We start from the raw sequence: 23,464 nt of genomic DNA, 5'->3' as shown, positions 1-23,464 counted from the left end.
TATCTCTCTATCTCTCTCTGTCTGTCTGGTGAGCATATGCGCCCTATAGTAAAAACCTCTCCAAAAAAAAAAAAAGAATCTTAGTTGTCAATGAAATGTCAATTTCGGTGTGAAACATGTGACATTTGCTTAAAAATCCATTACAAAGAGAAGAAATTTGCTAGCAAACCAATGACAAGAGAAGAGTTACAAGAAGTAAGACTCCGGTGAGCAGATAATTCATCACCAGAACAGGCTTGAAGTCAAGCTGGTGGAGAGTTGCAATGTCAGGGCTTAAAGGGGCAGAGTGAAGGCTAAATATCTGGGGAGAGCTAAGTGTAGTAGGTAAACATGCAAATCCTACAGCCAAGGTGTTGGGTACCAAGTGCCAGTTTTCCATTGACTAGCTGGGAGAACCTGGGTAAGTCATAACCTCACTTATTTGATATCTCCTTAATGTTTAATCTATAAAACAAGGAAAGGATTGCATCTGTATCACAGAGTTATTGAAAGGATTGAATCAGTTAGTATAGAAAGTATCTGAAATGGGGGCCAGTCTTGGTGGTATAGTCAGTAGCATATTGACCAGTAGTTCTTCAGGCCACATAGGCAACCATGGGCTTGGATCCTTGGCTCATCTGACCTGAAGCATACTGGGAACATGTGCTCAAGATCTTGATGAACTGAGGGGCTGGGGAAAGGGGATCGTGGCATGAGAAGACCCTGTATAGCATACTTAATTTTTCCCTCTTGCATATGTAATATGTAAGCACTCTCTATTATGAATAAAATATGAGAAATTTAAAAATAGCATAATTCCTGTATATAACATCAACTAGTACTCTTACAAGTAGGGCACAGATACTTCCACAGAATGATTCGATGTTATTTTTAGAATATTTATACAGAAAACTCTGACACATTTATACGTACAAGCTTTTTGTACCCCATTCACCTTCCAACACTCACCAACACTTACATCAAACAGAGGAGAGGAAAGAGGCATACTGCTCTCTGAGAAGACAGAAAGTGCTTTGGTAGAGTGGATGTAGGTCAGAGAAGAGGGTGTTGAGGATTTCAGAATTAAGATATTCTGAGATCCTCAAATACTGTTGGGATCAGGTCAAAAAGGGTCAGGCTTGAAAGGGCTCCTAGAGACAATGTGAGCACACAAAAAAATCATGGTGATAGTAGACATATTGAATTTATTTTAGCCACAAGTCCAATGATGGCGGGACGAGAGAGGAGGGAGAAAAGAGGGAGAAAGAGGAGAAGGGAGAGGTAGGAACAAAGCAAAGATGTGGAGAAAGAGAGGAACAGATCTTTTCATTACAAATGAATGTCAGCTTCAGAAAGAAGAAATCATAGGAAAACAATTTTGCAGTCATTCAATGAATTCTAAGCCACTGGGTAAAATGTTGTGGGGGCAAAAAGGACAATCTCATAGATGATACTATTGTCCCCAAATTACGTGCTGCTCCCAAAGGAAAGATCTAGCTGTCAACACCTGAACCAAGTTCTCAAGTGCATAGTGTATCACTAGTGGTGGCGGTGCATTAGGTGCCTCCCGACATGAGCCGAAAGTGACAGAACTCCCATCACCTGCGTAGTGGAAGTCTACATGCATTTATGCCAAAAAAAAACTTGTCCTGTAGGTAATATGAGGAAGCAGTCAGAACATTTTTGAATGTGGTCAGTTGTACCAAATGGCCTGGACTATTTAAAAAAAGACAGAAATCAATATAATAGTTTGTAAACTGTGGAGTTGACTTTTCTAGATTAAGAGACTAAGGAGACTGAACAGTCAAATGGTGTACAGGAGACATAATTAGATATTCAATTAAAACAAGTATTTTAGGAGCAATGAGGAAATGTGAAAGGCACCTACATTAGGTGATATTTAGGTACAGAATTTAAGAATGCACCATTCTTCAGAGATGCATATTGGAGTACTTAGAGGTACAAAGTCATGATATCTGTAAGTTTCTTTTCGAAGGTTTTTTGGGAAAATGTTTGTATATATAAAATGTCTGTATATGTGTGTGGTCAATCACCTACTTCAAAAGTTCAAAAATAGAGGGAACCAGCAGTTAGCATAATGGCTATGTCACTGGACTTCCACGTAGTCAACCGTGGTTCGTGTCCCGGACCCGGTGGCTTAAAACTCACGCCGGGCGCGTGTGCGTGTGTGCCCATCATCCCGAGAGGAGAATGGAGGAGAAGGAATTGCGGCGTGACCATCCCCTCTGGGGGGTGATTTCTCGCTTTCTGTCTCTATGTCTCTCTTTGTCTGTCTGGCGAGCACACGCACCCTATAGCGAAAAAACCTCTCCAAAAAAAAAAAAAGTTCAAAAATAGATAGAATTACGAATATATGGGTATTCGATAGGTAGAATTATGGATATATGGGTGTTCACTGTAATATTCTTGCAAATTTGCTGCATGTTTGAAAACATTTTAAATTAAAACAAAAATGTAATCAAAACAAGAAACAAGTAGCTCCTTACCTGTTGCATTCTGTGCCCCTGCCAGCCTGGCTCTTATTAAGCCATGTCTCTCCTTGAGACGAAGAATTCGAACTTTTGGAAACTGCAACATGTATTTATCCAAATTATCTTTGAGGTAGTCTGTGTCAGAATAAAGATAAACAAACAAAACACCCACTGTAATGAACTAAGTCTGGATAAATACCAGAAGAGCGGGTTAAATTCCAAAAATGACAGGACTTCAAAAGTTCATAAGAAAAGAGACTAAAGTATAAATTTATTTTGATTCAATGAAATTTTGAAATTTCTGCAAATTTTTCTTCAGAATATACATTTTCCATGAACTTCAGAAGGCCTGTCATGTGACATTGCTATAGTCCCTAACGTTTATTTCTTGGATCGTAATTTTATTTCCTCATGTCATTTGCTTGGAAGGATTTTGTCTGGATTCAATATTCTAAGCTGTCTGATTTCTCAAACCCCAAATCTTTCTTTTCAGTGATACAAAAGACAAAGTGGAGGGCTTACCTTTTCTGAGTATTTGCCAAAGCAAGGACAGATTTACTTTCAAATAAATGAAAGTCAGGTTTCTGCACAAAATCCCTCAGTCCTTGGAAAGCCCCCTTCAAAGCCCCCGGGAAGAGGCTAAATAATATGTAGAAATTGCAAAATTTGCCAAAGATAGCTGGTGTCCTGTAGTTGGTTAAAACCACTGTCATTTCCTTTTGTGACAGTCCCCTGCATTATACCTTTATTCTCTTTTTTAGAGAGCCACAGAGGGGACACAGTTAAATGGAGGAGACATTTCGGGGAGTTTTATGGACTATCTTTACGTGGTTTGCAGTCACTTCTATGTATAATTAAGCTATTGACAGCTACCCCAGGTAAAAATGACTTCCAGAAACACTTTTGCGGCTTGCTTTGCCACTAATTTTGTGTTCTTTTTCTTAGAGCACTCAAAAACTGTTCAAGTTTTCGTCCCACAAAATTTGGATCTGCCCTTATAAAAGGACTGTAATGTGCTTAGTAACTGAATTCTACATTTGTTTATGCTTTCGAGGCCACGTACAGTCTCTGACTAGCTTTCCTCTGGCATCTCGCAGTTTCTTGAGCTCACTGCGAATATGGCAGGAACTCTGTGGCTAAAGAACTCAGCTCACGTCACTGTGGTCACAGATTAAGGTGAAGCTGTTACATTAAAATTGCCATCTCTTTGCAATTTTCTACAATTTTCTAAAATGGGCTGCATTTTGGGGATTCATAATGTAGTGGTCATGGGATCATGGTACGTGGGTGGCCCCACATACCCAATATATTTGACTACCTGAAGAGTGAGTGTTCACTATAATACACAAAATGAAATTGAGGACTGTGGTGGATTCTGGTTTTGAACTCTGTTAGAACCACCTCTCATTGGTCCCATTGGCAGTTTGTCTTCTCAACACTTAACTGAACACATTGTATGTCTGTTCTTGAGGAAGAACCAAAGGACTTCCATATCTTTGCTTTCCATAGACTCAAATTCTAACTAGTTATCACCAGTATGAAAGGCATTCAATTAATACTGGGGACATTTGGGGCCAGCAGGTGGTTTTAAGGTGCTGGATTCCCACATGGCTGATGGTGGTTTGAGTCTTGGACCCAGAGGCTTGAAACTCATGCCAAATACATGTGCGTGCATGCCCAAAATCCCTAGAGAAGAATGGAGGAGAAGGGCTTGCAGCATGGCCAACCCCCCTGGTGGGGGATGGGTGGGTAATTTCTTATGTTCTCTCGCTGTCTCTCTGGTGAGTGCATGTGCTTTATAGCAAAAATATCTTAAAAAAATAGTGGGGATATTTGCTTACTAGCATCCAGAAAACAGGAATTGTGCAATTGTAGAGAAAATCTTTTGGACTCTGATTCTTCCAAGTGCTCATCTCTAAGAAATTGGGTTAGAAAATCACTTCTACATGGCAGGGGAGTCACAACTGAGGAGAAGCCCAAGGCAGCTGCTTTCACAGAGTTTTGCACAACTGTTAATATCCCATGGATGCTTCAAGTTAAGCCTCAAAGACTCGGCATGAAACAATGATTTAATATTTGTAAAATGTTTATGCCACTTTGAATTACCCTGTAATTTTGCCTTCAAACTTCTTTTGCCTCATACCAAACTTTGACGTTCAGGAGAAAGCCTGACTGGTTTTCTTACCTTTGGTGCTGAAGTCATCCACCAGCAGGATCTCCTTGATGAGGTGTGGAGGAGAGCGATTGAGTACACTGTGAACGGACCGCAGGAGCGTGGACCACACCTCATCCACAAAACACATGATGACGCTGGTAGTTGGGAGGTTATTGTGAACTAGCTGCTCTGCACACCTGGGCACGAAGGTAAGCAGAGGGCAAGAGATGTGCTAATGAGATCCACAGATGGTTTGAAAAGTCACAGGGTGTGATGATGCGCACACGCAAGTTCTCTCATCTAGCTATCTGTTCATCTCCCATCTTTTCATATACATCAGTGATCTAATTTTATCATGCGCCTTTCTTGGGGATGGGCAAAATAAAAAAGCAAAAGAATAAAATCTAGTAAACATAACCGCTGGGGAAAAAAAAAAAAAAAACTAGCAACGAAGATATGAGAACCTGTGAAGGCATCATACTGCAGTGGAAAGGACATGGGCTCTACAGGTCGCTAGATGCCAGCAGTTAGCATAATGGCTATGTTGCTGAACTCCCATGTGGCCGACTGTGGTTTGAGTCCCAGATCTGGTGGCTTACACTTACGCCGGGTGCGTGTGCTTGTGTGCCCAAGATCTCGAGAGGAGAATGTAGGAGAAGGGATTGTGGCGTGGCCATCCCCCCTGGGGGTTGATTTCTCTCTCTCTCTCTCTCTTTCTCTGTCTTTCTGGTGAGCGCACGCACCCTATAGCAAAAACCTCTCCATTTATATATATATATATGTATATATATATATAATTTCTTACATCTCTTTTTCCTTGGAGACAGGGGCCCACTATCTTCCCTAGGCTGACCTCCAACTTGCAGTCACAGTCCTCCTGCCTCAGTCTCCTAGGTAGCTGGGCTTACCGTTCTCAGGTCTTTAACCATTAGGACCTTCCCTAATCTCTCTGTGCCTCAGTTCCTTCATCTGCAAAATGAGGTAATGATTTTTATTCAACGGAGTTGAAAGCCTAGTGATAATGCACACAAAGTCTGGCATATTTCTTAATGCAGAATTTACTAAATGGTAGCTATTGTTACCATTATTATATTATATAGCAGAATAAAACACTCTTTTTTAATGTTACTAAGTCATTTACAAGTGCCCTTCCAACTGGCCATCTGCCAAATGACAAAGGATATATTCTCCCACTCTGTATGTGAATGTGTTTATGACACAATATACTTATACCAAACAATTAAGCTCCTCAGAGTCCCCAACTATCTGGAGGTTCCTTGCTAGACTCTGCTACGGAGTAGCTTTAGTCAAAATAAATTTCTGGCATAGAAATTAGAACAAAGTTATAGTGGGAATTAGTATTCAGGTGAATTGCCCCTGGTCTTGGGGTTTTTCCATGTCCTGCAGTTCACGCTGGCATTTTTCCATCTCCCTCCTGAGTTACTCTTCTCAGGGTGGTGACTAGTGGAATCGTACAGAGTATTTGCCATCCTTCTAACACAACTGCTGATAATAATGCAATAATTAATGATGATGATCTTCATCATTTTAATTTAAAACTTAAACCACCAGCATCTTTTCCTCTTTTTATAGGTGAACAATAGAAACCACAAAGAAGCTAGTTTACGATTATACTGTGAGTAAATGGCAGAGGTGGGACTCGAACGTTCATCCAGTTTGGCTCCAGAAGCAACCATTCAGGAAGCTTTAAATCCACAAGAATAAACACACTTGGAAGTAGACGTGGCATTTTGTGAGAGCTGGTGTTTCTGCCAAATAACATGGCTACACTTTGTTTATTCCACAAATAAATAGATAAGAGTGAAAACTGTAGTAAAACGAAGCACATCTATATGGAACTTTACATATAGTTGGCCAAGTATTCTATTGTGCATAATTTAATTCAATCTTCACAACAACTATTTGAGATTATCATTACCATACACTGCTTCCAACTGAACAAACTGAATCTTAAGATGTTAAATGACAGCCAATTTCATTCACCTAGAACAGATTCATATGAGAAAGTGAACAAATACCGTGTCACTCCACTATACAATACAGGTTTTACTAGGAGCATGGGTTTTGGAATCACATAGATCTGTGATGAAACATCAGTTTCCCTAATTACTAGCTTGGAGAAGTTGTATAACTTCTTTGAATCTCAGTTTGCCAACTAAAAAGCAAACATTAAAAATCTACTTGTTTTAGGACTAGCCTGTCGCCTGGTGGTTAAGAGTACAGGATCCTGTGTAGTTCCTTGTGTGTCGGGAGTCCTGGACCCAGCAACCTGAGAAACACACTGGCCGTGTGTGTGTGTGTGTCCAAAACCCTAAAAGAAGAAATGAAAGAGGGGGACTGCAAGGTGGCCCTGCCCTACTAGGAGTACTTTCCGTGTCCTTCTCTAGTGAGCACATGTGCCCTCTGGCAAAACTAGAAAGAAAAAGAAAAAAAAGGAAAGAAGAAAGAAAGGAAGAAAGAAAGAAGGAAGGAAGGAAAAAAGAGAAAGAAAGAGGACACAAACACATTGGGTTCACGTGTGTGAGTGCCTAAAATCTCAAAAGAAAGAAGTGATGGAGAAGTGACACCAGCGTGACCTTTCCCCATGGGGCTGGGGGGTGCTCTGGCTTCCTCTCTCTCTGTATTTCTGGTAAGTGCACATGCCCTCTGGAAAATTAAAAATAAAAACTATTTGTTTCAAAATTAAATATAAACATTATAGTAAACTCAGTGTATATCTGACACATGACAGGTACTTAAGAAATGAAAGACAAACCATGTTGTACACTGTAAAGATGCACAGTGATTAAATGTGAATAAAAATTAATTTAAAAAAGAAAATAATTGAAGGCAAATCAAGCTGTATTTTGTAATGTCAATGCTTCCCTAAAATGACTGCTATTATCATAATGATAAAGTCCAAGAAAAACATACATATCTAAGCCTCAGCCTCAGAAAATCAATTCAGAAAGTTTGTGTAGTGCCTGAGAATCTGTGTCTTAAAAACAAATAACCCACGCAGTTCATCTGCATTTCACTCTTAAATATGGGCATCATTACCTACCTTGCTGAGGAAATTTGGATATCATTCTAGATTTCACTGTCTTCCTCACCTTAAATAAAACCAATCTATGTAAACTTTTGCCTATTTTATTACCAACATATATCTCAACTCCAACCCCTTTTCACCTCCACAGCTGCCACCCCTAATTCTTAAACTTGTACCACCTTTCTTTAGGATTATTGTTGAAGTACTTTTTGCCACATCCACACCACTCTCCTGCTTAAAACCCTCCTGTCAATTTTTATGAGATAAAGTAAAGAAGAAAATCGAAATTCCTTACAATAGCCTGAATGACCCATGCCTGTCTTTCCAACAGTCATTCTGCGATGCTCTCACATGTTCCACCTGGCCACCTTGGCCTTCCCTCAGTGCTTTGAAGGAAGTGAAACCTCCAGCTTTTGCTGTTTCTTTAACCTGGAGCACTTGCTATCTTCTTTGTGCCATCTTGATTGACTTCTTCTGAGAACTTTCTTGAAGTTGGTTATGCCAAAATTTTGTCAAATACAAGTATGGGATTTGAACCACCAGTGCCTGGCAGTCTAGATGTAGGAGGAGATAAAGCAAATTGTGGATTGATTCACGTCTAGGACTCATCAGAGAAAACAAGGTAGAAAGAAAGTGGGAAAGGATTTGAGGCTTCTGAAATAAAGTGCTTAAATGTTCCATCATGTGCTCTGAGTTAGGAAGGAGGACATAAAGCTAAGAGAAGTTTAACAGCTGAGTGAGAGGGAGGGTACGGAAGACAGTGGGGGCCTCCCGTGACTTCCTAAGAGCTCCTCATCTCCAATTTTATTGTGTAAATTAATTTGTGGTATAAGTCAGTATGTAATGCACATTTCACACTTAAATACTCATTTCACTCTCAAATACTTAAATGTGAGTCAACTTTCCCAACAACCTAATACAACATTTAGCATAGGAAAAGAACACATTAGTTCGAAAGAACAGTCCTGCTGCACAAATTTTGCATGAACCAGTAAGACCCACTGTGAAGTATAGAACTCCTTAATGGTTAAAACTTGGCTGCCTTTAGGAACCCCCAGGGACAAATGGAAATATATTGGAAAGAGTTAACCAAGTCATTTCATGCTATATATGAATTTATACTGGATATCAGAATACATTTTATCTATTTTAGAAACAAACTCTAGGAAGCATAATACTAGCCAGTCTGAAATTGGAGGTAGAAAAAGTTCTCAGGGATTTGAAGGGTTTAAGGAAGATATCTCCAAACATCAATGATCTGATCCTCCATTCTGCCAAGGTATCACTGTGTCTTAATTTCACCATCAGAAATGCAGACAAGTACATCATAAAGGATTGCAGTAGATGCTAGTATCCTAGCAAATGAGTACTAGCCCTGCCAGTTACTGACAAACACATCGTCTATGTGTTTAAGAAATCAAACTGAGTGCTCAGCAGGTGGTGTGATGTTTAAGGCACTGAACTTCCACATGACCGACACTCCAGTTCAAGTCCTGGACCCTGTGGCTTGAAAATCACGCTGGGTGCATGTGTGTGCGTGCCCCAAATCCCAAGAGGTGAATGAGAAGAAGGGATTGCATGTCGGCCATCACTCTGGGGCCAAGTTCTCACTTTCCTTCTCACTGGCTCTCTCTGTCTTCCTCAGGTAAGCATATGAACCCTATAGCCAAAAAAAAATCTTCCTCAGGGAAAAAAAAAAACCCTATAGCCAAAAAAAAAAAAAAAAAAAAAAAGAAAAAGAAAAAAATCTAAATAAAAAGAAAAGGAATCACATTGAATATACCCTTGAGATTTCAGAGGTTTCAAATACAAAGTTTCAAATTATGTCTTGGTTTGGGTGATCGTGGTATCTGGTCTCTCTAACACTTTTTGTAGTTTAATCTCTTATATCACTAAACAGATTAAACATGTTTCCAGGTGGCTAAAAACATCCAGCATGCTTGTTTTGTTCAGAGGTAAAATGAGTGACGCCAGGCATGTGTGTGTGTGTCCAAGATACTGAGAGGAAAATGGAGGAGAAGGGGTTGCGGCATGGCCAAACTCCCTGGGGGGAAAGGGGTGATTTCTTGCTTTCTGTTTGTCTCTGCCTCTCTGGTGAGTGGCCATGGCCTATTGCCAAAAATCTCTCTCTCAAAAAAAAGAAAAAGTAGAGTGAGTGAGACCTGAAAGTCATTCAGTATTACTAAGTTTTACATTAAGTCTTTATTTATTTATTCATATTTAATTATTGTCATATTTTTGAGAGCTTTTTGCTATAGGGCATGTGCACTCACCAGAGAGGCAGAGAGAGAGAGAGAGAAAGCAAGAAACCGCTCCCACAGAGAGATGGCCACGCCACAATCCCTTCTCCTCCATTCTCCTCTTGGGATCTTGGGCACACATGCACATGCACCTGGCATGAGTTTTAAGCTACTGGGTCTGAGATTCGAACTGCAGTTGACAACAAAAAGAGTCCAACAACATAACTATTATGACATCTGCTGATCCCAATCACTGCACATCTTTATAGCATACAAAAATGGGCTTTCAAGACATGAGTATACTGTATATTATTCCAGTCAAAAATATTACCACTAGCAACTCTTACATTAGTTTTACATACTATGAGGTTGTAAAAATCAATTCAAGTTATTCTACACTGGACCCAGTTGAAACATTTCTTTTATTCTAATTTTCTCATTGGAAAAATAGCAGAAATCAATTCTGCTATATTGTGGGGGGGAGAAATTACAGTAAAGTCTAACTTAAATGCAAGATTTTGGGGGGTTTCTTACACTTTTTTGAGTTTATGAAATCACATTTTTACTGTATATGCACATTAATTCTATAAATTAAGTATCTAGAGTTTCTAGGCTCCATGGTATACTTAAAAATTAATCCAGTCTGTTCTGGTTGGGGGCAAGTAAATCTAGGCTTAGATTATTGTCACCAAGCCAGTACTACAAACAAATGGTGACTTTAACGGGGGTTGGGGGTGGGTGGGTGTTTCACCATCCTGCACAGAGCTGATACACAGCAGCGCTGGGACAAAAGACTCTGGATCTGAGAGGGATGATGGGGACTAAGGTTTGAGTTCTTTCTGGCACTTCATGGCTGCATGACCCTGGGCAAATCATGTAACCTTTGAGAACTCCAGCTTCCTTGCTTTAAGGAAGAGATTTAAATTCCTCCATCGCAAAATGGCTGTAAAGACTTGATAAGATAATGGATACAAAAATACTTTGTATGCTCCATGGTGAAAAACCATATGAGAACCTTTGGTTATCTGCAATGCAAATACACACATTTTGACTGGGTCCCCTCTCTTTTCTGAAGCAGTCCTTTAATCGAATCTATCAAGTGCTTAATCATTTATCAAGAGACTCAGAAATGATGTGTTTCACCCTCTTGGCTCCTGTGTGCTAAGAGCTCAGCCACTAACCTAATTTTCATGTAGCCTATCAAATAAAGAAGGTTTCGAATCAGAAGATTGAGGGAATGATAACATTCTCTCATTTCTATGAATTTTTCATTTTATTCCAAGACAGTCAAAATGTACTATGTGGGTCAAGTCTCAGTCTTCACGGGTTTGAACAGAAGGTCGAGAAGAATATTTTCTCAACGTCTATTTGCAATTCAACTACTGCCTTGATGTGAGCCGTCAGGGGCCTTCACTCCCTAAGCTCTGGTATCTTTAGGAACATCAGGAGGAGAATTGAGCATCTAGCTGAGAAGCTCTGCTTGGAATTATATTCTTTTCTTCTACACCTTAGAATTACTAGGGCTTCTTTCCCTCCCACTGATAAGAGGGCATAGTTTTATATATATATATATTAATGTTTTGTTCTTTATAGGGTAGACTTTGGCTGACATTCAGTCAGAATCATCTGGCTACAAATTTAGGAAACTGAAGTCATACTCGTCACCTTACCCAAAGGGCTCAGCCGGCTGATGCGGTGGTTGCTGAGGTCACCCTAGAGCCATCAGAGTAACAGGACTTAGGCTTAGAAATATAAACCACCAGCATCAACATGCACCCCTTTAACAATGGTCTATTTCAAGCAGGCAGCTGTCGCAGTGACATTGGGATGGGAGGAAGAAGTGCAGGAGGTGGTGTGATGTGGCAGAAACAGCTCTGGCGGGCTTGGGAGTAGCTCTGTCCTGCAGTGAGTGACTCTGGGTGGGTTACCTCCTTCCTCTTCAGATCTTCTCTGTAACAAGGGACTATAAGAAATTAAATTACTTACGAATCGTCACTTAGTGTTAAGATCCTGTGACTATCTGAGCAACTTTAGCTGCACTTCCCCATAAGCGCATGAAATTCCTGATAAAAAGGTGAATTAAATGAATCATTCTATTGCTTTATATCCTTCAGTGTTTTCACACTGGCCTTAACAAGGTTCTGAGTGATGTGGACTTACTGCTCTCCTCTACCTGGTGGATCATTTGTTTCACCCCCTTCCCTTACACTCTAATTCTCTCCTCTTCTGGGTTGCAGCTCAAACATTTCTGCCCGTTCCCAGGCCAGGTTCAGCCTATTCTGTTTCTTCCTCCAGTAGCATCCTGTTCTGCATCACATTTGCTCTACCTGGGCCCAAAGAAGGTCCATGCTCTGATGCCAAACTGCCAAAGAACCACCAAAGGCATTTGTTCACCTCTAGGATGTGCTGGTGGGAAAGTTCACAAGAAAACTCTGTTCAGTATTGTATAAAAATTATTTCCTAAAAATTTTCTCTCTGACTAGGTACAAGTCATGTAAAACTAATTCCCCTCATGAACCTTTGACCTATCTATAAGGAAGGGAGACATTTAAATTTTTGCCAAAGTGATATGATTATAAGCAAACAAAAAATGGGAGAGCTGCAGTCTATGGAAGGAGCACTAGAATTAGAAGTCAAGAAAAAAAATGACTTTCAAGTCTGCTATTGACTTGCAGGATAGCAGATATATAATTTGTTCTTCAACAGCCTCACTTTTCTAACCTATAAAACTTGTAAGAGATGATCTCTCTGTGGCAGGGTGACGATGTACACTGTGCTCTCTGTGATGGAAGGGGAGCAGGGTTCAAGGAGAGAATCAGACTGATGTAGTAGAATTATTACTGAGGAAGGAGGAATCAGAAGACAAGTGTTGAGTCCCAACCCAGTCCGTTGAGAACTGGGAGCCCTTGGGCAAGTTTCTTTTCCTTTCCCTATGTTTTCTCCTCATCTGTTAATAAGGAGATGTAACTGTATCTGTTTAGTATGGCCGTTGCAAAGACGAAATGAGATGACGTGTTTGCAGGAGGAAAGGACCCTGTAGCTGGCATGGTGTCCTGGCTTATGGTAAGCAATGAGGGAACATTGCAGGCAATGATTGAATTATCTGCGGCAATCTGAAACTTTGGCTTCCTTTGTAAGTCTCAGTGTCTCCAGAGATAAACCTAGGATGCTGATAGGATCTACCCTGAAGAACTGCTTGAAGGATCAAATGAGAAGGCAAATAGTAAGGACCTTTGTGAATACTCAGTCTCTCTGAATCACTACTCACCCATGTCCACATACATACACACATTTTAGAAGCAGGGCCAATTTAAAAGGTACTTGAGAGCTTGAGATACTATAGATGTCTTTCCAGGGGATCTTAAAAAACTCCTTTCATTTTCAAACCAAACAAAAAAAGCAAAGCTTCTAATCATTGCTAGTTTCCCTGAATTTTCTGACTCTTGAGCAAAAAAAAATATTGTTTTCTTTTTGAGAGGCTCTGTTCTGAATAGGTCAGCCAGAAAAGTCCAACAATAAGTTATTTTCTAGGAGAAGAGTACCCAGGGAAATATTACAGCAAAAAATGTCTTTCCAGGGGATCTTAAAAAACTCCTTTCATTTTCAAACCAAACAAAAAAAGCAAAGCTTCTAATCATTGCTAGTTTCCCTGAATTTTCTGACTCTTGAGCAAAAAAAATATTGTTTTCTTTTTGAGAGGCTCTGTTCTGAATAGGTCAGCCAGAAAAGTCCAACAATAAGTTATTTTCTAGGAGAAGAGTACCCAGGGAAATATTACAGCAAAAATTTGATAAAATTAGACTGATGGTTAAATTGGCCCTGGCTTAGATGTGTGAACACGCATCGTAAACAGTTCCAAATTCCTGCATATACTAATAATTACTCTCTCCCACAAGCATTTCTAGGTTTTCGACAGCATTTAGGAGGGAAAGTCACTGATTTGCTTTAACATTTCTATTTCACATTCATTAGGCATTGCTTAACGGTTTTCTTTTTCTTTGAATTAGTGGCAGAAATATGTTCTACATCCCCCACCTGTGATCATCTCCCCCCTTCCCCCCACCCAATTATTGGGAGAGTATAATAAATTAAAAAAAGAAAACTAAATGCTCAGTAATCATTTCTTGGCCTTATTTATCCTTCATTATATTAAAGTTTAGCCTGAACTTTTTAAACAAATTTCTCCTTTTACTTCCTGTTTTCTTCCATGGCTTTTCAATAAAACAGAATACTGAGCCCTAACATGCAAATACATGTATGAGCACAAATACTCATGTGCAAGTACATGCATGCGTACACACACATGCTATTCAAAAGTTACCACTATACTGCTTTTACTGGTGAAAGCAGGAGATAACCCTTTTAAATCCATCTTGTGAGGCTTTTTTTTTTTTCCACCCGGTCTCTGATTAGTTTCTCAGGGAGATACCTAAGATACTATTTCCCAATCACCATTAGTTGAAAGCAAAACAAAAACCCAAAACAACTTAAAAAAGAAACCCTCTTCTTTTCATTGATTAAAATATTAACTTCATGTTGGGACCAGCAGTTGGCATAATGGTTATGTCACTGGACTCCCATGGAGTCTACTGCGGTTCGAGTCCTAGACCCGGTGGGTTAAACTTACGCAGGTCTCGTGTGCATGTGTGCCCAATATCCTGAGAAGAGAATGGAGGAGAAGGGATTGCGGCATGGCCATCCCGCATGGGGATGATTTCTCACTTTCTGTCTCTCTGTCTCTCTCTGTCTTTCTGGTGAGTACATGTGCTCTATAGCAAAAACCTCTCCAAAAATTTCAAAAAAAATAAAAAATATATTAATTTCATGTCAAGGTGAACTATTTGCATGTCATCTAATTTTAAAGTTTTCTTTTCCCCCACCCTGATACACTTTTAGCAGCCTGAAATATGGGAGGATACAAATGTGAGCAGTTTATTTTCTCTCTGCTACTGTTTTTCCTCCCACTTTTCCTCCCCCGGAACTTATTAGTTATGTTTTTTTTTTTGTTTTTTGTTTTTTGTTTTTTCCTACCAGGATCAAAATTAAGGTTCTAGAAAGTTTTCTTTTGCTCTAAATAATTTAGGCTGCTTGTGGCACATGCATAGTATTGTCTTTTGTTTTCCATGTGTGCCAGAAGAAAACTCTCCTTAGCTCTGTAGGAAGGAATCAAATCACTAGTGACTGTTCTGAATCTGAGCTAAGAGAATAAATACCCATTTTAATTTAATTTATTGAGGGTCTTGCCAGAGTTCGATAGGGAAAGTGAAGCATTAAATCACACAATAGAATAGAGCTACGATGACATAGCAGTGGTAGACCAGCACTCCATACTTCTTTTTGTACTTTCAAATCTAAACACTAGCAGCAAAAATTCTTTTGAGTCACTTTTCTCTAAATTCAGATTCAGGAAGTGTACTCTTAAAATAAATTCCTTTTTGGAGCTCTAGCTTAACTATACTTGCAGGCCAAAAGACTTCTCCAAATGGAATTGCTCTGCATTTTCAATAGGTAAGACCATGTTTCAGCAAAACCTGTGTGTGCATGTGTGTGTGTGTACATGTGTGCTTTGTACTTGTCAATTATTTCTGTTGGAAACAAACTTCAAAAATTAAGAGCAAGAACTGTAAGGATTATTTTTTTACTATAAAGATTAAATATGGCACTTTAAAATTACTGTCATCAAAGCATTGTAAACATATTGTAGAAGCAAAAATCCTAGGCAAAAATGAGATCGTATTTTATTCACCAAGATAAAGCATTATTGTAAATAATGAGAGATTTTCTTTCTTTGAAAGTCAGAACAGTAAAGTTAAAAAACAAAACAACAACAACAAAACCTAAACAAAATGATTAAGGAGTCAATCACAGTGTTAAAAAGATGTATTTGCCTTAAATCAAATTCTGATATGTCTAATATATTCAAATCAAAAATTAGGAAGCCATTCTTAATTTGTGAAAAGACTTATTGCAGGTTTTATTTGAATTACTTCCTTACATTTACTTTTTTTTTGGAGAGGTTTTCACTATAGGGCGCGAGCGCTCGCCAGCCAGACAGAGACATAGAGACAGAAAGCAAGAAATCCCCCCCCAGGGAGGATGGTCACGCTGCAATCCCTTCTCCTCCATTCTCCTCTCGGGATCTTGGGCACGCATGCACACGCACCTGGCGTGAGTTTTAAGCCACCGGGTCCGGGACACAAACTGTGCTCGACTATGTGGGAGTTCAGTGACACAGCCATTACGCTAACTGCTGGTTCCCCCTTACATTTACTTTTAAAGTAATATCAATTTTGAAAAATCATTTCAGAAAATCTTGCATTTTACATTCACATCCTGAGAGCTCAGCACTGTGCTCAGTGTGAGGGGAAGAAAGGTTAAACAGAGTTTCCTTCGGAAGCTTATGATTTCAGTGAGAAGGGGAAACAGATGCTCAAGATTCCACTTAGTAAGAAGCACGCAATAAAGAATGTTTCAGTTTCAGTGTGGGCTGTGTGCATCAAGGGTCATTGGAATTTAGAGGTCACAGTTGTGTCATGGTCCAGGTAGAGGAGGTGACAGTTGGATTCTGAGCAATGTCAGGTTAAGACATAAGCAGAAAGTGGTGAGGACCATGCAAGGTGAAAGTAGAGGGAAGCTGTGGAAGAGACCAGTTAATGAAGACATTAGTGGATGGTAATGGGCGGAATGTGTAGAGAGGGTCCTGAGACTCACTGTCCTCCTGCTGAGGGCCCACTTTGGAGAAAATGTTATGTGCTACAGCTACCTGGCAAAGAGGACAGACAGGCAGCACTGATAAGGACAGGGTCAGCTCTGCTGATAACAGAAAGGCATTACTGAGCTTTTGGAAAAGACCATGAGGCTGTCTCAAAGTCTTAGAAATAGTTCTTTGGACTCCAGAGAGAAAAGAACAGGTTTGGAAAAGAAAGTCTATTTCAGAACTGGTGTAGGGGCAGTTGTCTTGGGAATTCTGCTTCTTAATACTAACCTCATCTTAGCATATTACTTCATTCATCCTTAGGAAGACATTAATGGGACTGGATGGTCCATGGTAAATTGGGAAAACGTCATGGTCTGGAAGCTGACCCACATGAGAAGGCTCCGGGTTTGTGTCCAGAAACCTCTCTGTATGTGGGATATGCCTGCACCCGCAATCCTGGCTGGTAGAGGCCAGGGGTGGAGAGTAGCATCCATACCCTGTTAGGGGTGCTGTCTCTCTCTCTCCTACTCATGGAAGTAATAAATAAATAAACATAATAAAGATAAAATAGCACTAGTAATTAGGTTTACTGAGGGAAATTAAATTCAAGCGTATACAGAAAATCTATGGTTTTTATTCTTTTTGTTCAATCTGTATTCAATGAACAGTTACTATATGTCAGTTACTGTGTTGATTAATATACAATGGTGGATTTTGGAGAAATATAAAGGGCAATAAGGGAGATATTCCCTCAAGCTCTTGAAATTTAAAAGTTTCAGTGGGTGGGCCAGCAGGTGGTATGGAGGTGAAGGTGCTGAATTCTACGTGGCCAGCCACATGCTTTGGATCCCAGAAACAGTGGCTTCAAAATCATGCTGGATACATGAGCATGCATGCCCAAAATCCTGAGAGGGGACTGGAAGAGAAGGGATTGCAATGTGGCCATTCCCACTGGGTGTGATTTTATAATTTCTCAGTTTCCTCTCTCTCTCTCTCACTCTTGCTCTCTCTGTCTCACAAGTGCATGCACCCTATAGCAAAAAAAAAAAAAAAAAAGAAAGAAAAAGTTGCAGTAGCTTATTTTCAAGTCAACTCTCCTGCATTCTTACAGATCTTTCGCTCTCTTTCTCTCTCACACACTCACGTATTCTTATTATATTTTATATTTCTCTCTTAGGCTGATTTTTAAAAGTTATTATATAAAAAAATTTCATCATGTGTATCTTATAAATAATTTCTAATACTTTTTGAGCAAAGCCTAATGTAGATAAAAATCAAAGTAAAAAAACTGCACTTCAAGTCTTGCTAATGGACAAATCAAATGTTTTTCTTCTGTCTTTTCTTCTAACCTTTATCCACATGAATATATAATTTGCATATATTTGGAGTAAGATTGGGTAAAAGAAAAATGACTTATCTTCTTTCATGGGTGAGAGGTATAAAAGAGCTGTAAATACTTTGGGGGGACTGACTCTGCTTTCTGCTGGATAGACTATGACCCTGTCTTCCTGGCGGAGCAGAGTAGTAGGCGAGCAGAGAGCGCACCTATATTTAGTCAAGGTGGGTTGTGTGATAAGAGGGAGGGAGCTGGCCACATGCTCTCTGAGTCATCGTGGCAAGCACACGTGTCACTTTCTCCAACAGTTAGGACAGCCTCCTTCAGAACACAGAGGCTGACTAGAACTTCCCTTGACTGCATTGCTTAACTTCCACAGTCCTAACTACAGAAACTAACAAGTACCGGGAGCCATCACACTTCTAATAAATTGCATTGATGGTAACATCTCTGTTACTTGCCTTTGACCCTCACACACCACTTGCCCTTTCTCTGGGCTGAAACTGGAGCTTGTGCTTCTGTGCGGTGTCTACTTTCTCCCCAAATGTTATTGCAGTCTGCCACGCCACTAAGAGCCTGTTAAAATGAAGCTGCTTTAAGGACTACTTCATCCCCCTGCATTCTGTGTTCAGAGCCAGCACGTGCGATCCTGTGATATACAGGATTCCAGATTAGAGCTGGTTCAGTATAATTATTAGGATCCTTTTTATGCAGTGATCAGTAAGAGATAGGAAATAAAGCAGCATAATTTTGAGCACGGAGTTTAACCATTTTTCTACAATGCCTAACTATGATCTAAGACAATTTAACTTTCCAGGGCTCAGTTTATCTTTGACTAGTTTTGTGTTCTCCTCATGGTCACAAATATCACTGGGGTGAGGAATAGGGATGGCATAGTGCATTATCACACAGTTAACATATGGCCCATAGTCATTTACCAATGTTTAAGAGATTGAATATGTTCTCATTGTATCTACCATCACAATAAAGAGGCCTCTCTATTACTTGTATGGAAAAGGGTTCAGATGAACCCTTATAGCTGCCTTCCCTCTAAAAATACTGAGCAAAATATAACCCTTTCTACCAAGATAGGCAAACATTGTTTGGCTCAGAGAAGTGAACATGAAGACATACTTGGAGTTATATTACCAATTAATGGATGGTGAATATAATACTACAAAGTACTCTCACTTAGAGTGAACCAAAAGAGCCAAGAACCTAACTATATTTAAATCAGATAAAATATTGGTGATTTGATTCACTTTCTGATGATGTAGTTATAGGAATATAATTATTTGAAGAACTGGTTCATGAAGGCCCACTGAGTACCTTGGGAAAGTGACATAACTTCTGAGCACCCTCCTTCATTAATTTAAATCAAAATGCCTGCCTTTTACTTTCTAGGGTGCTTGAGGAGTTCATTTATATATATGCAGGCTCTTTGCAAATGGTGAAACTGCAAATATAAGTGATTATTATTATGCTCTTGCATTTCTTTCAGGTGTTTGCTAGACATTGACTAACTTTTTTTTTTCCCCAACATTTTTATTCTGGAGTAACTGAACTCCTAAAATATCTACCATCTTTACCTGCAAAGGACATTGAATTTTAGGGATTAAAGTCACTTAGTCCCTTGATATTATAGTTATCATTACTCATAATTAAGCAAAATTCTGCTGGTTAAGATATGATTCCAGGGAGGCCTAGAAGACACCTCTTCTTGCTAAAAGTTAAAAGTTCCAAAATTGAGAATTCACTTTATTGTCACTATTATAATGGAATTTATACTTTAAGTACCAGTCATATATACTTTAGTATTAATTGAGTTCATCTAATCATTTGAATAGCTTTCCTACAGAGGGAAGGGAGTGAAACATGAGAAAGTAAGCATAAGGGCCAAAGTCTCAGAGAAATAAGTATAAAAAGAGAAGACAGTACATATGCCAGGATCAGAATTTTTCTCTCTATAGATGGTAAAACATTTGAATGCACCTAATGATTAATGTTACTTTAATTCTCTAGGTGACCAAGAAATATACAAAATTAACTATAAATAAATCTCAGTCTAACAAAGAGCCTTTGAACTGAGGAAAGAGGAGGGAAATTGGTCTTACCCAGCAGGTCTTGTGTCTTCAATGGCTCTGTCCACTGGGATCAAATCACTAAGATAGACATTGAAGTTTCCTTCTTTCCATCGTCTTTCTGCCTCCTTCTCCTTTCCATGGGGAACAACTACAGGACGTCCAAACTGACCTGGAGCTTTAGGGTCCCTTGGAGAAAGTGTCACATCAATTTTTAATACATGGTGCATTCCATGGTCTTCAGGTGAAAGGGCTTTTATATGACTTTGGTTGTATTCTGCAGGCTGGTCTGCGGCAGTCAAGTTAATTCTTGCTAACTCTAAGCCACCAGCTAAGGGTTGGTTGGTTTGAGATACTGTTACTTTTTGTAGAGCAAATGAAGAGAAAGATGCCTTACTTTTATTCTTGGAAATGTGTTTACCTTGGCTTTCATCCAATAGTTTAGGAAATATAGTTTGGGTTTTATAATTGGGGATCTCTTTGGTGTCTGTCTTTAGTTCCTCTTCCTTGGTTATTATCACAACATGACTTTCAGATAAATTGAGTTTTTTTCCATGAGCCACATTAGCTCCACCATCTTTTGGCAAGCCTCCCAACTGTGTCTCATTAATAGATTGCTTTTTTAAATGATTTGAATTGGCAGTGAACTTGGAAAAAGGAAGCCCATTATTAGCATTTTGTTTATTTGCATTTAGTTCTTTACTCTGAGTCTCAGTTTTATTTAAGGCGAAGGCTTTCCCAGATTTTGGCATTGGTGAGCTGGCAGGGTGTGTCCTCTCATTTGTCATTGTCTGTGATTGGTGCTTTGATCTATCAGTATTAAGACTGACGGTCACATTCAGGTCCCTTTCCCTTGCTTGTTTTGATGTGTCACTTCTGAGACTATGACTCTTTGGGGTCTTTTGTTTTATACTGAGAGGCCCTGTGTGTACTGATATTTTGACCACTGGAGTTCTTCCCACTGTTATGATTGGGGTTTTCTGAGCTCTCTGATTTTTTGTTTGCCTTGATGTCACCTGATGAGAGGAGGCTTTGGGTTTGATGTCTCTCCCCTTGTTCTCTGGCTTGGTCACAGTCACAGGGAGGGTCTGCAGATGCACAGGATGCCACAAAGGCACAACCTTGCCCCGCCCTGGGGCTTTCGGCATTTTTCTTTTCTTCAGGGTTTGGTCCAAATCATCTATGGCTTTGGGCATATTCTCCTCAATCTTCCTAAAGTTCTCTTTGTCCCATGCCCCCTTCCCACGTCCCCTCAGTGGAGGTTTTATCTCTTTCTCACTACTGTAAAGGATCTTCATCTGGTCTGGCTGAACTTTGAATCCTATCTGCTCCCTCCTCACGATGTCTTCCTTGAGGATCCGAGTGTTGATCTCACTGAATGAGAGGCGGAGAGCTGCCATGTCAAAGAGCAGCCAGATGACAGAAGCTACAAATATAAATGCCAAGACTCGCCCACTTCCTCGGAAAAACTTTCGGATCTTGTTCATGGTACAAAGGCTTCCTTTGCAGCCTGCCCTCCCTTTGAGCCTGCTTACCTTGAGTGGAGAGGGAGCTGAAGTTGCAGCAGCCGCAGCAGCAGCAGCAGAAGAGTGGGCAAGGAGGATGAGAGGCGGAGAGCTGCCATGTCAAAGAGCAGCCAGATGACAGAAGCTACAAATATAAATGCCAAGACTCGCCCACTTCCTCGGAAAAACTTTCGGATCTTGTTCATGGTACAAAGGCTTCCTTTGCAGCCTGCCCTCCCTTTGAGCCTGCTTACCTTGAGTGGAGAGGGAGCTGAAGTTGCAGCAGCAGCAGCAGCAGCAGCAGAAGAGTGGCCAGTTAGCGCCCCCTCCCCTGAACACAGCAGGAAACAGCAGTCCAAGGGGAAAGCTCAGCTCCTACCGCTTGTCAGTCTCTGCCTGCGTGGCATTTCACAGCAGAGCATCTGTGCCTGCTTGGCTGGCCCTGGCTAAACCCTTGTAAACACCAGCCTTAGGTCACTCTGGGAGCAGTCGTTTCCAGCCACAGGACAGTTCGACATATCACTTGTCTTGTCTCAGTGAGCCCATGTCCACCTTCCTACAAGCCCACGAAAAGGTGGGGGCTGGACTGGGGCTGCTGCTTTTCTCCTCCCAGTTCTCAGTCTGCATGCTGTAACTCAACACCACTTCTCATAAGGAAAACATTTCAAGCCATTACCCAGAAACTTCATTCAGCTCTCACCTTCCGTGTTATGTGAGAGCATGTGTGTTTTAAGGGCAATTAAACAGAAAGAAAGCTATCTAACTTGCAGGGCATGTGTTCCTAGTTTGTAACCCCACCTACCCTACTCCTGCTCATTAACCCTTTTGTGCCCAGGTGCTTTACATGCTTTGCCTGAGCAGTTAATCACTAGCCTTAATGCTCCATCCTCAAGAGGTGACAGCTCAGAGAAGGGGCAGAACATGTCATTAGCAGATGCAAATGTTTTGCTATTAGGAAGTCTTTGAGGAAGTATCAAAATGTTTCTTTGTAAATCAAACAATTTTTCCTGCTAGACCATCTATTTTTATCACTATATTGAATAGATCTAAACTTAATTTGTCATAGTATTGTGAAAAATTTTGAATACTTTGCTATGGTCTGAATGTTTATATCCTCACCAAATTCATATGTTGAAAATCTAATTACCAATGAGATGGTATTGGGATGTGAGGCCATTTGAAAGTGATCAAATTATGAAGACAGAGCCTTCCTGAATGGGATTAGTGCCCTTATATGGTTGGTAGGCTTTGGACTTGAACCTAGCAATGCTACCATTTTCCCTGATTCTCCAGCTTGCAGATGGCATACAGTGGGACTCTTCAGCCTTCGTAATCATGTTAGCCAATTCCCCTGATAAATCTGTATCTATCTACTTATATAAATAGGTAGATTTATTTAGATACATAGATATCTTATTGATTATGTTTTTTCTGGAGAACCTTGACTAAAATAGGCCATATTGTTGTGAAATCCCTTTCCATAATAGAGTAAATCTAATTAAAACTATGCATTCTCAGAACAACTGGATCAGAATGTACATTGCTGGTCACAAAGATGGTCCACAAAGGTTGAGAAGCTCTGCTCGTGAGCACTGCCCTCCAAGGAACTCAGTAATCAGTGGAAGTCCTGCCATTTACGAGTCTAGTGAAGGGAGGTTCTAGTGTCCATACTTTGAGGTAAACTTAGATTCTCAAAGGCTTGAGAGGGGAAGCATGAGAGGTTTTGAATTCTTTAGACTCACAGGTTGCCTTTTACAGCATTTGGTCTTCAAGTTTATACTTTGCCTGGCGTGGGGTGGTGAGTGGCGAGCACAGAAAAATGCTGCTGGGAACCAGCAGTTAGCGTAATGGCTATGTCGCTGGACTCCCACGTAGTCGACCGCAGTTCGCGTCCTGGACTTGGTGGCTTAAAACTCACGCTGGGCGCGTG

General features: G+C 40.2%; 1 protein-coding gene across 1 annotated transcript in view; it reads right to left on the bottom strand.

Moving 5' to 3' along the window:
• GALNT5 (polypeptide N-acetylgalactosaminyltransferase 5) overlaps positions 1-21,574 on the bottom strand; it is a 46,438-nt gene extending 24,864 nt beyond the window's left edge. Inside the window, exons 1-3 of the mRNA XM_006171584.3 lie at positions 20,063-21,574; positions 4,657-4,823; positions 2,487-2,606 (exon numbers count right to left, since the gene is read on the bottom strand). Coding sequence (XP_006171646.1) covers positions 2,487-2,606; positions 4,657-4,823; positions 20,063-21,516 — 1,741 coding nt within the window. The 5' untranslated portion in view covers positions 21,517-21,574. The remainder of the gene's footprint in view (positions 1-2,486; positions 2,607-4,656; positions 4,824-20,062) is intronic.
• Positions 21,575-23,464: the final 1,890 nt, after the last annotated feature.

This window comes from Tupaia chinensis, unplaced genomic scaffold (assembly GCF_000334495.1).
Source record: "Tupaia chinensis unplaced genomic scaffold, TupChi_1.0 Scaffold149921_1, whole genome shotgun sequence".
Classification (NCBI taxonomy): Eukaryota; Metazoa; Chordata; class Mammalia; order Scandentia; family Tupaiidae; genus Tupaia; species Tupaia belangeri.
The sequence above is the reverse complement of the archived record's forward strand: the minus strand, read 5'-3'. Positions and strand labels throughout refer to the sequence as shown.